The sequence below is a fragment of the Erpetoichthys calabaricus genome, chromosome 3, assembly GCF_900747795.2.
Source record: "Erpetoichthys calabaricus chromosome 3, fErpCal1.3, whole genome shotgun sequence".
NCBI lineage: Eukaryota > Metazoa > Chordata > Cladistia > Polypteriformes > Polypteridae > Erpetoichthys > Erpetoichthys calabaricus.
The window spans coordinates 49,583,921-49,598,208 of NC_041396.2; the positions used below are offsets into that span (position 1 = coordinate 49,583,921).

General features: G+C 36.8%; 2 protein-coding genes across 6 annotated transcripts in view; one reads left to right on the forward strand and one right to left on the reverse strand.

Moving 5' to 3' along the window:
* Positions 1-14,288, reverse strand: part of slc30a2 (solute carrier family 30 member 2) — a 293,279-nt gene that overhangs the window by 175,869 nt on the left and 103,122 nt on the right. The window lies entirely within an intron of this gene.
* The window catches only part of si:ch211-243j20.2 (uridine-cytidine kinase-like 1), a 242,853-nt gene that overhangs the window by 21,185 nt on the left and 207,380 nt on the right, over positions 1-14,288 (forward strand). For 4 of the 5 annotated variants that reach the window (XM_051925491.1, XM_051925487.1, XM_051925490.1 and 1 more), the window contains exons 4-6: positions 2,666-2,836; positions 6,485-6,556; positions 11,819-12,008. The exons of the other annotated variant lie outside the window; for it this stretch is intronic. In XM_051925491.1, coding sequence (XP_051781451.1) covers positions 2,666-2,836; positions 6,485-6,556; positions 11,819-12,008 — 433 coding nt within the window. The remainder of the gene's footprint in view (positions 1-2,665; positions 2,837-6,484; positions 6,557-11,818; positions 12,009-14,288) is intronic. 5 annotated transcript variants of the gene reach the window in all.

Below are 14,288 nucleotides of genomic sequence, written 5' to 3' on the forward strand. Positions count from 1 at the left end.
GCTATGCAGTGTCCGCAACGGATGTGGCCATCCGCCGTGCATAGGATACCGTATTGACATTGCCAGGCGAAGGGACCACTGATTCTTTCCCTGCTCAGGGCCGCCACGAGCCTAGAGCCACCCCTGCTAAGTCTACACTACTGACTGGGCTGCTGAGACTGGCCACTGGGCAGAACTGACCATCACAAGTTGTAATAGCCCGCATATTTTCACGTTTTTTTTGCTCTAGTTTCATGTAATTTTGTGCTAGTATTGTAACGAACAGTTAATGCAGACTACAACTGAAGATCTGAAGTGGACGCGAGAAGTTGGTGAGTTGTTTATTAACATATTTTTGTGATTTTGAGTTTGTAAAATTATTGTAGGTCAGGTGGCTTTTTGCATATCGGCTTATTTTACAATGTAAACTTTGAAGTAAACTTAGTAAAGTAAAATTAGAATTTTGGAGGATTTGTTTTCCAACTTGAATTACTGAGCAATGAATTCACTGAGCATTTTCGTGATTTCAGTTCACACAAACAGTGCATTGCGCTGTTCTCTTACAACGTTGAGAATGCGCCTGAGAATATCCAAATGGAATTGATTGAAGTGCAGTCAGATTCTATTCTGAAGGCAAAATACAACGAAGTTGGTGTGCCAGGCTTGTATGCTTACCTGCCACCCTCGTATGTGCAGATCCGTAAGTTGGCATCGAGAGTACTGTCAATGTTCGGAAGCACTTACCTTTGTGAGCAATTGTTTTCGTTAATGAAAGCTACCAAAACCCTACATCGCTCAAGACTTACCGTCGAGCACCTTTCATCCCTCATAAAAGTTGCAGCTGCACAAGATTTCAAGCCTGATATTGACGAACTGGTTACTAGCAAGAGATGCCAAGTGTCGGGACAAAAGAAATAAATCTCACACTGTAAGGCTCCTATATAAGCAATGAATATAATATAATGAATATAATATAATAAAGACCTAGCTAAGAGGCTAAGACTCTAATTCTACACTGTTGTATGGAGACTGTATGGAAATAAATTGCTTTTCTTTAAACTTTAAGTGTTACATTTTTTTTTAAAGTTTTCAGTATTGGAAAGAAAGCTACAGTAACTTTGTATAATAGTATAATAGTATTTGTTATAGTGCGGCCCGCTGACGCACGTATGGCAGTCGAAGCAGCCCACCAATGGTAGTGAGTTTGACATGCCTGTTTTAGAACACCTCAGTTTTCCAAATTTTCTTCAAATATAATCAGTTGAAATGCATTGAATGACCTAAAATGGAGAAGTAGTAAACCAGAGGTTTAAATTTAAAGTTTAAGTTAAAACTGAAAAAAAAAAAATTTCAGAATATTACAAATAGGCCTTCTTTGGGGAACAACTAATAGGTTATAACCTACAGATATTCCGCAGCAATTAAAGTAGATTAAGCCTTTCAAGTTGAAGCAGACAATTGGCTCAGGTGTCCTAACTTTTCTGGCTGCCTGTCTGTCTTAAAGCAGAGTTGGAGCAAACTTTGTTACTACACCCTCTGAAGTACTACTTGGACAACATTCCAGTAGTAATGGCAATTAACAAATTAAATTAGACCAAGTATTATTACCCTTACTAGTGTATGTGACGGTGCGGGTCCTGCTCCATGCTCCCTCTTCCAAATTTGGGAGCCTCTTGAACCCAACACTGTCAATAATGTAACCAGATTAGCTGGTAGGTGGGAACAAAACACTGTAGGCAACAGGATGGTGGAGAAGTGTTCAGTGTTTTTATTAAAAAGAAATCAGAACTTAACAGTGTCCAAAAAGAAAGTGCAGTGCTCCATATTTCCATAAATAAATAATCCATAAAAACAGGGAAAATCCAAGTAATTAAAACAAGGCTAAAAACGGGAATAAAAACCACCAGTCACTGGGTGAAACAAGCTGAGCCCAACTCCTTACAAATCTTTCTCCGCTCACCCATTGCTTGTTCAGCTGGAGAGACTTAAGCAACTGCTGTCCTCTCAATCTGTACTTAATTGCAGGACTGCCCATGTTGAGCACAGGAACCGTTCTTGACACGCTACAAGGCTATCCCCCAGCTGTGAGTGCAATGATTTTATTTAAAATGAAAATCAGCCACAGACCCAACTTTACCACAGTTTAGGACTTTCATTCAGAGAAACTGCAAAAAAAAAAAAAAAAATAATAAAGTGTTAGTGAGTATGGTGGCCAACACAATCCAAAGACAATTGAAAAATGGATGAAATGCTGATAGGAAGAGATCTGGCCGACCCAAAGTCACAACCCCATCAGAAGACAAGTTTTTGAGGGTCACCCGCATGCGCGATAGGCGTCACACAGCACAACAGCTTTAAGATATTAGTAATATTGATTTTGACCTGAACTCATATTTGAATTTCTTGTGTGTTTCCATATTGCCAAGCTGGAACATCTAAGTTTGTGTCTTTAGTACATTATACATATCTTGGTGACCCATGACTGATAAGGAAATAAGCATATTATTAATACACAATTAAATACACACTAAATATATTTTATGTTTATGCCTGATATTTATGTTTTTGTCAGTTACATTTTATATGTATTTGTGTTCTTACTTTAACTTGTTCATTGTCATAGTTGAGTTTTTTGACCCATGTTTGCATATACTTTTTTTTTATTTTATATGATATATTTTGCCAGGTACTCAGTAAAGAGGAACAGGAGCTGGCTGCCAAGAATGAGTATAACTTTGACCATCCTGATGCGTTTGATTTTGAATTGCTGATCACTGTTCTGCGGAAGCTAAAGAAAGGAAAGAGTGTGAAAGTTCCTGTCTATGATTTTACGTTACATAGTCGACGAAAGGAGTGGGTAAGACAGTATGGTCTATATGTGTTGGCATATTTATACATATTATTTGTTATTGTAAGAATTTAATTGACAAATTTATATGAGGAAATACATTAGTTATCATGCAAAATGTTCTTATCCGTAGTCTGTCAAGAAAGTGTTATTTAACACTAGAATCACTGAAACCTATGAAAATAAAAGTAATATCAGGCCACCTTAAATTCCCTCTCACTTCCTCATCAGTGCCTTCATTTTACAAATTTGTCAATTAGCACTGGTAGCAGGTGGCCTGCTCACCAATCCCACACTGGGGTCAGACACAAAATTCTCACATCTGAAGTTTGTTTATTTGGGAGTGAGGTGTCTGTAATAGTATAGGGTAAATAATACATCGTTATTTAGAATACATACATTTCATGTGTGTTCCATGTCTACAATGATCTGTGTAAATGTAGGATGACAGGAAATGCAAGGCAAGAAATGTTGAACACATAACTAAAACACAAACTTTTTTCATGTTATAGTAATAATGTCAAAATTTTGATGTGAAGTGTATAATGTGTGAAGACTAAAGTACAAATATCAAATAAACACTTTGACAAAAGGTATAACAAAACAAGTGCGCTTTTATTAAAGAACATAAAATACATTTTTCAATTTACATGTCGCTGTCAATGTTTAAAAACTGAAGCCCAATTATCAATCGATACAAAGGGGATCCGTGTGCTTGGCTGGTGCAGAGGTAAGAATTGCAGCTTCATAATCACGAGGTCGCTTGTTTAAGCCCAGGTTCTCCCTGCATTTAGCATTTTGAGTAGTAGCCTGCTATTATTATTATTACTATTATGTAATAAAAACATACATTTGATTTAAGGCTGTAACAGCTGGTGTAAATTTATGGTACTTGTAAAAGTTAGCGTTTATATTTATTTTTTATTCAGCTTTATTCCCTCCGTCATGTTCACACTTCCCCTGATCTGACACTGTTAGTTGACATAGAGACAATATAGACAGCTTGTTCTTGGGAAATATATTTTTTACATGTCTACATTCAAGTATGTTAGTTTTCTGAAACAAACCAGTTAAAGATTCTCTAAACTTTTACAGTAAAAGTTTAGCAATACAACTGATTATGTGTACTTGATTTTTATTCCTATTCATTGTGTTGTGATTTTATTGATTGAATACCGTTCAGTATTAATTACCTATGCACTCTGGACATTTATAATAAAACACCAACTAATACTAACTTATTAACTTCTCCTATCATTATTTTGTACTAGCATTGAATACACCCGGTAACCCAGTAATATGACATTAAAACAGTGTGCTGCTGTTTTACATGTCCAGTTGGATATACTTTTGACTCCTTTGGCACAGCTGGGGCCTCATGCATAAAGCTGTGCATAGAATTCACACTAAAACATGGCGTACGGACAAAAGCGGAAATGTGCGTACACAAAAAAAAATCCAGATGAATAAACCCGTGTTTACGTCAACTTCCACATTCTTCCGCTCCATAAATCCCGGTCAGCGTGAAAAATAACTCATGTGCATGTGTCTGCTGCCACTCCCCAACTCCTCCTAGAATTATGCCTCTTTGAATGTACAAATCAATGTAAATAGCCCTTAAGCTCAGCATTCTGTAAAAAGGCAATGGCAAAAGCACGGGGGAAAAATAGAAGAATTTCAGCAAATACCAAGTGGAAGAAAGGTAAAACTTACTATTTGTTGGTTTAAACAGTGGTATAAACAACAAAAGGATGTTTATTGAGTGACATAGAATATTGGCGAAACTCGAAAGCTCAAGTTCACAAAGTCGCACAGTGCCCAAAATAAAAAAAGAAGTTGTCAGATATCAAAGTCGGTGTGAAAAGGCGAGTCATAGCCCACCATCTGATTGTCATATGAAAACTTATTAGGGTACAGATAAAAGAAAAAAAATAGGGACACAGTGGGGAGAAAAGCTTGAAATGTCAACTTTAATCTCGAAATTTCCTTTTTAATCACGTAGTTTATTTTGTCATTAAAGTAGAACATCATAAACTTCATCTTAAAATCATTTAATTTACTAGTTACTCAAACACCATCGTAAGTAAAGTAGCACGTTAAATGCTTTGATGTGCTCTATGTGTGTGAATCACTACGTGCTTTCTCTTCCTCCGACAGGACACAGAATCCATTACATTCATGATATTACAGCTGTCTGAATAATTTAAATACTGAGATGTATACTTGACATTATTTTTATGATGCTAGGAATTAAAGGATGTATTAAACATGGGAACACGGTGGCGCAGTGATAGTGACGAGCTGGTGCCCCATCCAGAGATTGTTCATTTTGCCTTCTGCAAGATACTTGCTGTGCCGTGCGCGACCTTTGATGAAGTAATTTATTGTAGCAGTACTGTCTCTTTCAAATGTACTAACCCCCAATTCCTGTCCTTTCTTTTCTTTCTCCGAGTACCCAATCGCCACACAATTAGCTCAGTAATAGATATTAAGCCATCTTTAAGTTTAGAACTCCGATTCTTCAAAACTTTTAAAGAACATTCAAATATCTTTGTAGTACATGTTTAATTATTCTATCCATCTATCCTTCCAGTGTCGCGCCAGCAAGAATACAGCGCGAGGCAGGAACAATCAGTGAACGGAGGGCCAGATCCTTGCTAGTGCTGCGACACCGTGTCCTCACATGTTTAATTATTAACAATATTTAAATGATGTTAACATTTTATCTGCATAACATAATAAAGATATTTTGCTGCATTTCATCTTAAAAATGATATTGTCATCATATGTAAATACGCGCTAAAGTGGCTCAGGTTGTGCAATATTATATCTGTATCGCAAGTTTACAGTGAGGTAATTGTACTTATAAGTACAAACAGTTCTACAAGGAGCACTTGATGGACTGATTGATTGCGTTTATAGTTCTTGGGATGAAACTGTTTCTGAACCGCGAATTCAGTACAGGAAATGCTCTGAAGCGTTTGCCGTATGGGAGCAGTTCAAATAGGCAGCATGTTCTAGATGCTATATACTGATAATTCTCTTTCCGATCAGCTGCTGTAGAGCTGTGATTCCACTCTCAGATACAGTGATATAAATACTCTGAGTGGTGCAGTAAGAGTAATATGGAAAAAGATGATCCGCTGTGGCAACCCCTAACGGGAGCAGCTGAAAGAAGAAGAAGGTGCAGTGAGAGTAACAACGCTAAAGCAGCTATGGTATTTGGAATAGTTTGGCCATTCCGTGGACCATTATATTTTTACAGGTTAATTACAACCAGATGCCTTAAACTAATGAAGCAATATGCGGTTAATTTCGGTGTATATGATAAAGCCGCGTCAGGGATGTGGATCTAAAAAACAAAAGGAAACCATACTGAAACAAAAGCACTGCTTTGACGCTGCTTGCTGCCAAGTTTGCAAAACCGATAGGAGAACTTATGTATGCCAGGGTTTGAGCTAGCGTGAAAATGTACATGGCTTTAAGCCAAGTTTAGGTTTTATACATCATGATTTGAGAGTGGAAATGGGCATACGCAACATTTTTTTGCATACGCACCGTTTATACATGAGGCCCCTGGTGTTACAGTAATCATAGTTGCATTTCCTGGTTATTGTTTTATTTTGAAGAGTCCTGTTTGTCTTTTTGTTGTTTTAGAAAACTGTCTATGGAGCTAATGTGGTGATATTTGAAGGTATCTTGGCTTTTGCCAACAAGGAGTTGTTGAAGGTAATATTTTTTATTATTAGCATTGTTTTTATTTTGGGAATGTAAGTTTGGATATCTCAACATGTTGACCATGGACTGTGGTTTAGCAACAAGAGATTACAGTATAGGTAGATTACACAAAAGAAATCCAAAAGAAAGCCACTCCAAGATCCCAGATTAAAGGTGCATCAACAGTGTCATAGTGATCAACAATATCACATAAAAAGATATAAATATCTAGAAGGGACAAGAGTGACAAAAAGTTCAAATGACCTGGTAACTGATTTCAAAAATTAGAAACACGGTCTTTTTATATTAATGAGACCAGCAGAACAAACCTTGCATTGCTTTGGTTTGAATTGTTTTAAAGGAGAAAGTATTGATGGGGAAGGTCATTGTGTGTGGTTTTGTTGATTTTTCTCCAATATTTACTGTAGTATGTTTTATCATTGTTTTTGCAATGTGTAATACAAAAGCAAATTCTGTTGAGGTATGCAGCAAACTTTTTTCAAGGTTCAGTCATACTACCACTGTACCATGAAAAGGAATAACACTGTCCTCCATTTTTACAAATACTTAAGAAAATGTCAAAGCAAAGAAGCTGGCTATAACCCATTTATTTTATGATTATGGCGTTGTCAGCAAGAGAATGTTGGTGGTATCTTTGACTGCATTCATCATTACCTCTAGACATTCCTGTGTCCCATTCTAGATATGAATGATTAATAGCGCTGCTAGTCTGTTGAGATGGAATATAATGAGATTAATGAAGTGGTGCAATAGTTTTGAAAGGGGAGAATAATTTCTTCTGTGTTGTTTATATTGTGGTTCAAAGAGATGATTGTAAGTAAGTATACAATATCCAGAACGGAAGACTAAGAGTCGGGTAAGTGATTTTGATGTACTTTTTGCTGTAATATTCCTTGTGTTTTTGTTTGCCTGTTATGTTTTGCAGTTAATGACACAGTTGGTGGTTCAAATCCCTCTTCTGACTCATTTAACTTATAAGCATTAAAACTACAAAACCATGTAAGGAATTGTAATTTGTACCTGTAATTTGTAAGTTGATTTGTGTAAAAAATATAGTAAAGTAACACAAGTCTGTTTCATTGTAACTCATTGTTAATCAAAGTGATATGCTGTGATAGGGTATAGCAGTGTTTTTCCCTTAGTCAAGACTAAGTATTTTTTGTTACAAAAAAAGAAATACAGTGGAACCTCGAGATACGATCACCTCTGTATACGAGAAATTCAAGATACGAGGAAAGTATGAGCGAAAAATTCAGATCTAAATATGAGCATTGGCTCGCGTAACAAGCCACGAGCCAGGCTGTGGGTATAGCTCGCGGCTTAGCGAGGGGGCGTGGTAGCAGTAGCAAGCCGCAGGGCGATCTGCGGTGTCTGCGTTTCTCACCTAAGTGCACAGGTGGGAAACTGCCCACATCCATGATTGTTCCTGTGGCTGATGGGCTGCAGCTGCCATGTCCTCCCCACATATATAGAGAAGCGCGAGCCGGTTAAGGGGGAGAAGAAGTAAAAGAAAAGAGAGGAGAGAGAACGGAGGTTGCAGGAGGAGGCAGGAAGCAGCAGCAGCAGTAGGAAGTCGGTGCGGGAGAGCGAGCCAGTGCAGGCTCGCGTGTAGCTGAACAGGCGAGCCAAACAGCTGAAGCAGGACGGTGTAGAGAAGGTCAGCTGAATTAAGAGTGTTTCGCCTGTTGCAGAGCCCGCATGGGAAAAGCAGGTGAGACGCTAACAGAGAAGAAGCACCGGGGATTGTCATCTGTTTTTTAAAGACTGCTTCCTGTTGACGTTTTACCCTCATGTTAAAGGATTGTTATTCTTGTGTATTTTAAACCTCCACTTCACAGCTGTTTTAAGGATTATTTATTTGAAGATTTATTGAATGCTCTACTGCACTTTGGACACCTGTTTTGATTCTTTTAATAATCAGTTATATTATTTACCAGTGTTATTTATTAAAGGTAGACTACAGTATATATTATTTATCAGTGTTATTTGTTAGGAAAATTGATTTTTATGTTAATATTTTTGGGGTGCGGAACGGATTAACTGGATTTCCATTATTTTCAATGGGGAAGTTTGTTTTAGATACGAGAAATTTGCTATACAAGCTCAGTGCTGGAATGAACTAAACTCGTATCTAGAGGTTCCACTGTATTAGTTCTGATTTCTAATTAGCATGTCATATTGTCACAGTGAACTTCAGTAGTATCTAGCAGTGTGAGTCAAACAGCACAGGGTTGTGTTGTAGTAACTGTAATGGAACTGTGATACATATTTTTTGTATATATACAATGCAGTCAGAAAGTATTTTAGAATTTTTTGCAAATTTAATAAAAAAAAGCTGAAATTTTACTTTGACACAAGTATTGAGACCCTTTACTCAGTACTTTGTTGAAGCAGCTCTGGCAGTGGTTACAATCTGGAGTTTTCTTGGATATGATGCAACAAGCTTTACCCACCTGAATTTGGGGATTTTCTTCCATTCTCTTCCATTCTTCTCTGTTTCCTTTCTTGCAAACTAATTCAGGTCTATTCAAAGTTTTTTTTTTTTTTTTTTTTTTTTTACGAGAACATTCACAACCACTCCTATATTGCCTTTGCGTTGAGCTTAGGGTTATTGTCCTGTTGGAAGCTGAACCTTCCCTTTGGCGCAGTATGAGATTCAGAGCACTCTGAAACAGGGTTTTATTAAGGATATCGCTGCATTTTGTTCCATTCAACTGTCCCTTAACCTTGGCTAATCTCCCAATCCCTGCCACTGAAAAACAATGCAATAGCACAATGCTGCCACCAGTATTGTGCAGGTGATGAATGGTGTCTGGCTTCCTCCAGATATGATGCATAGAATTGTTTCTCTTGTTTGTCTTTTTGCAAAATCCAAGTTGACTTTTATATGTCTACTGGCCACATTGTCATAAAGCTTAGATTAGTGGAAAATCTGTCTGTCTAAAATGCAAAATTCACTCAGTCACTCATCAACAAAAACACTATTTCCTGTTTAGATAAAAAGGTAAAAAATTTGTCAGGGTGGTACATCTAGGGCAGTAGGCATCCACTAAGAAAGTACATGACCAATATTTGATTTCCCTCATAGAAAGAATGCCACTTGTATTTGGCTGTTATATAAGTAAAATGTTGCTGCTTTGATGAGTTAAAAATTGGAATAAAGTTATTGGTGCCAGTCAGGTTGGTCTGAGTATTTCAGAAACTGCTGATCTACTGGGATTTTAACACACCGCCATCTCTAGGGTTTACAGGGAATGGTCTGAAAAAGGGGAAATACGCAGTGAGCAGCAGTTCTCCGGGCTAAAATGCCTTGTTGGTGCTAGAGGTCAGAGGAGAATGGCCAGAGTGGTTCAAGCTGATAGAAGGGCAACAGTAACTCAAATAACAACTCATTACAACCAAGGTATCTCTGAACGCACAACACGTTGAATCTTGAAGCAGATGACCTAAAACAGCAGGAGACCACACCGGGTGCCATTCCTGTCATCTAAGAACAGGCAGCTGAGGTTACAATTCACATGGGCTCACCAAAATTGAAAGACTGAACAAAGTAGAAGACTGGAGAAACATTGCCTGGTCTGATAAGTCTTGATATCTGCTGTGATATTTGGATGGTAGGGTCAGAATTTGGCATCAACAACATGAAAGCATGGATCTATCCTGCCTTGTATCAGCAGTTCAGGCTGGTGGTGGTGGTGTAATGGTGTGGGGAATATTGTCTTGGCACACTTTCGGCCACTTAGTAGCAACTGAGCATCGTTTCAATGGCACAGCCTGCCTGAGTATTGTTGCTGACCTTGTCCATCCCTTTATGACCGCAGTTTACCCATCTTCTGATGGCTACTTCCTGCATAATAACACGTAACGCACCATGTCAGTAAGCTCAAATCATCTCAAACATGGCAATGATTTCACTTTACTCAAATGGCCTCCACAGTCACCAGATCTCAGTCCTATAAAGAGCCTTTGGGATGTAGTAGAATGGGAGATTCACATCATGGATGTGCGACTGACAAATCTGCACCAACTGTGTGATGCTATTAAGTCAATATGGACCAAAATCCCTGATGAACGTTTACAGCACCTTGTTGAATCTATGCCATGAAGAATTATGACAGTTCTGATGACAAAAGGGGGTCCAACCCAGTACTAGCAAGGTGTACCTAATAAAGTGGCCAGTGAGTGTATATACAACCCCCTGAATAAAAGGATAAGTGACTGTGTGTCCGTCCGGTTGCTGTGTCTGTCATTTTAAAAGATGGCACACAACAAACATTTTTAGTAATAAAATGCATTGCATTTATCTTTTCAATAGATGGTGCATCACAAACACTGTTTTTACGAATCCCATACCAGATGGCATATAACAGAGACATATGTGTTGCACGGTGCAATGCAAATGTTAATGCTGAGGTCTACATTGATCACTTAGATTTCAATCCACCTTAGACCATAGCATAGCTGTTATATATACAGTATATATTGTTTATCCATGGCTTAAAATTTATTTTCATAATACCTCTAACCTCAGGTCAGTCTTCAGAACTGAATGGTGTCAAATTATACTATTAAAAATCTTACTAAATAGGTTCAACATCTGTAAAAATAATTAAAAATGAGCAGTAAATAAATATTTCACAAGTATTTAAAATGAGTAAAAGTAAATAAAAATTTCTAAGGAGAAGGAAGAAAGAAAAAGAAACAATTTGATCTGTGTTTCAAAAATTGTGTCTCTAGAATTTCCATGCTGTCCCAGTGTATGCATAAGTTATTCTCCAGCTACTTTGGTTTTTATCTCACATCCTAGTACTAGGGTGTTGTGCCGTTTTAGCCATTATGGATGTCATGAGAAGTCAAGCAAAATGACTACATTTGTTGGCTAACTAAAAAGATTACAATCTTTAAGCTTTCAAGCAACTCAAGGCAATGTTTATGTAATTTAATTGACTTCTCACATCCTAAAGATGAGTGTTTTTTTAATTGTAACTAAGAAGTTTGTGATTGATTTAATGTTTTTAGTTGTTTCACTCTAAAAGTGAGCTCAACTAAAGATAATTAACTCGGAGAGAGTAAAGAGCCAGGAAAAATTGAGAATGAAAATATTGAGGCAGCTGGTGTAAACAGGACATATACTGTAGTAAATTCCATGCTTTTTGCTACTCTGATATTTACTGTTTGAAGACTTGTGGAAACAAAGGATGTATCTATCCTTAGTTCAGTTTGATTACACTTCTGTTTCACTTTTTATTGCAGCTCCTGGATATGAAGGTTTTTGTGGACACTGATTCTGACATTCGTTTGGTTCGCCGTTTGAAGAGGGACATTACAGAAAGAGGACGTGATATTTCAGGAGTTATAAAACAGTATAACAAGTTTGTGAAGCCTGCTTTTGAACAATATATTGAGCCTACAGTGCAGGTGGCAGACATTGTTGTACCAAGGGGTAAGAGATATATCACCATACTTGACATTTTTTGTGTGCCATCTTAATTAAATAACATATTGCTTGTATATTACATTGCTGATATAACAGTTTGCAAGTGACACAAGACTGTTACACTGTAAATATTTTAAGTCAAATCCCAAACAGTTATTTGAGTGAAAGGAGTAGATATCGAAAATCTAGACTAAGGAGCAGAGAGTGAAAATCCAATATATTTATTTATTTGTTTGTTTTTAATAATTTAATAATAATTTTAATTTAATAATAATTTTAATACATTTGCAAAAAATTCTGAAACCCTGTTTTTGCTCTGCTTTTTGATAAGGGAGCAAAAATGAATTTAAACAATTTTAGCATAAGGCAGCATATACAGTCATATGAAGAAAGAAAATACACCCTATGGAAATTGTTGATTTTTTTTTTCAACATATTTACACATGAAAATGGTCCTGTACTGAAATGCTGTTTGGTTTTTGCCAAACATATATACTTTTACTGTGGCCAAACATCTTTAACTTTGATTTATCTGTCCAGAGCACCTTGTTCCAGAGGGCCTGGTCTTTGTCTATATGTTCAGTGACAAAGTTAATTTTGTTGTAATGATTTCTGTAGACAGCAGAGGGTTTTTCCTGGCAAACCTTCACATGTAGTTCAAATGTGTGCAGTCTCTTTCTAATTGTAGATGCATGCAATTTAAACCAACTTATAGGAGAGTTACCTGCAGAGCTTGTGATGAAATTTTGGGGTTCTTGAAGACTTTTTAGTATGAGATGGTCCGTTCTTGTGCTGAATTTGCTGGGCTGGCCAGTCCTTGACAAATTATCAGTCAGTTAAAATCTACACCACTTATAGATGATGTAAAAATACATTTCCTATTTGTCAGTTCAAGAGTAGTTCCAAGTATCTGTGATAAAATTATTATTTCCAGTTTCCTTTTGTTATAACAAGGATGCCTCATAAATGTGAAAGGTATATTTTCTTAAATTGAAACATATAGTGCTTTAAAGTGGACACATCTGGTACGTTTTCAGGCTTTATCATTCACCTATGTACCCGTGTACCCTTCATTCCAGTTGTAAAGTGCAAGAACAAAGTATTTTTAAAATTTATTTAAAAAAAATAAATAAAAGTTTCACTTTAGAACACAATTATGCGGCAAAGTAATATATGAAATGATTGTGAAGAAGTAACTTCTCAAACTTGTCCTTAAAATGAGGCAGATTCCACCTGCACAGTGCCTAGGGAGGTTCTGATCATTGGCACTGAATCTGGAACACCTAATTCTAATTTTATTTAAAGTGGTGATAACTTTAGGGGTGTATTTACTTTTTCCACGTGGCATTTTTTTTCTGTTAATTTAGATAATGAGAATGAAAACACCATGTCATTGTTATGTGTCACTTGTTTGAATATACAATCTTTATCTTTAGTGTTTGCATGGAGATCTGATATTTGCCTGTTCAAATATGTTGAAAAAATCAAGGATTTACATGGAGATACTTAATTTTTTTCATGACTGTATATCTCTGTATTATAAAAAAAAATCTAGGAAGGAGACAAAACATAATTTTCTTGGAAAGACACTTATACGTCCTGCGAGAAAGAGATTTAACCATACCCAGGTCCGAAAATAAAGGACAAAGGATAAAAAAGTAGAACGTTGTAAAAGAATTAAAAAATGTTGGTGCGGTACACATACAGGGCAGGTTGGAGATAATGAAAGTACGAAAATTCCAAAGTCTCAAAAAAAGGATAGTAAAGATCGCATTAGTGCAAACAAACAGAAATTATTACTCGGTGAAATAATGGAAAAGCAAAAAGAGATTGAATATATTGTTCGGATTTAAACTTTAAGTCGGACACTTGTAGATCGTCTAATCCGTGTTGCCAGCGAGAATTAAAAGATTCCAGAAATGCTGGCGTGGTATTTATTCCTGTGAGACGGAGACTTTTAACATGAGATTCTTTCAAGTCACGCCCTACTTGCAACTATTTTCAAACAAGACCATGATCATCTAACGTCAGTCATGTGAATGCTTTTGTCAGACACAGTTCTTGTGCTCTCAGCTCTTAGTAATGTGAATGCTTTTGGCAGACACACTTCCTGCGCTCTTAGCTGTTATAAATGTTATCAGGACAATAATTTTATACATTCTAGATGACACGTCAATGACAAACATTCGAGAAAGTCATTTTATTTATTAGTGAGAAAGAAACGATATTCACTCACAGGCAGTTATACATTGTGTTGTCACGATTTAAGTCCAAACGCTGTTTTTA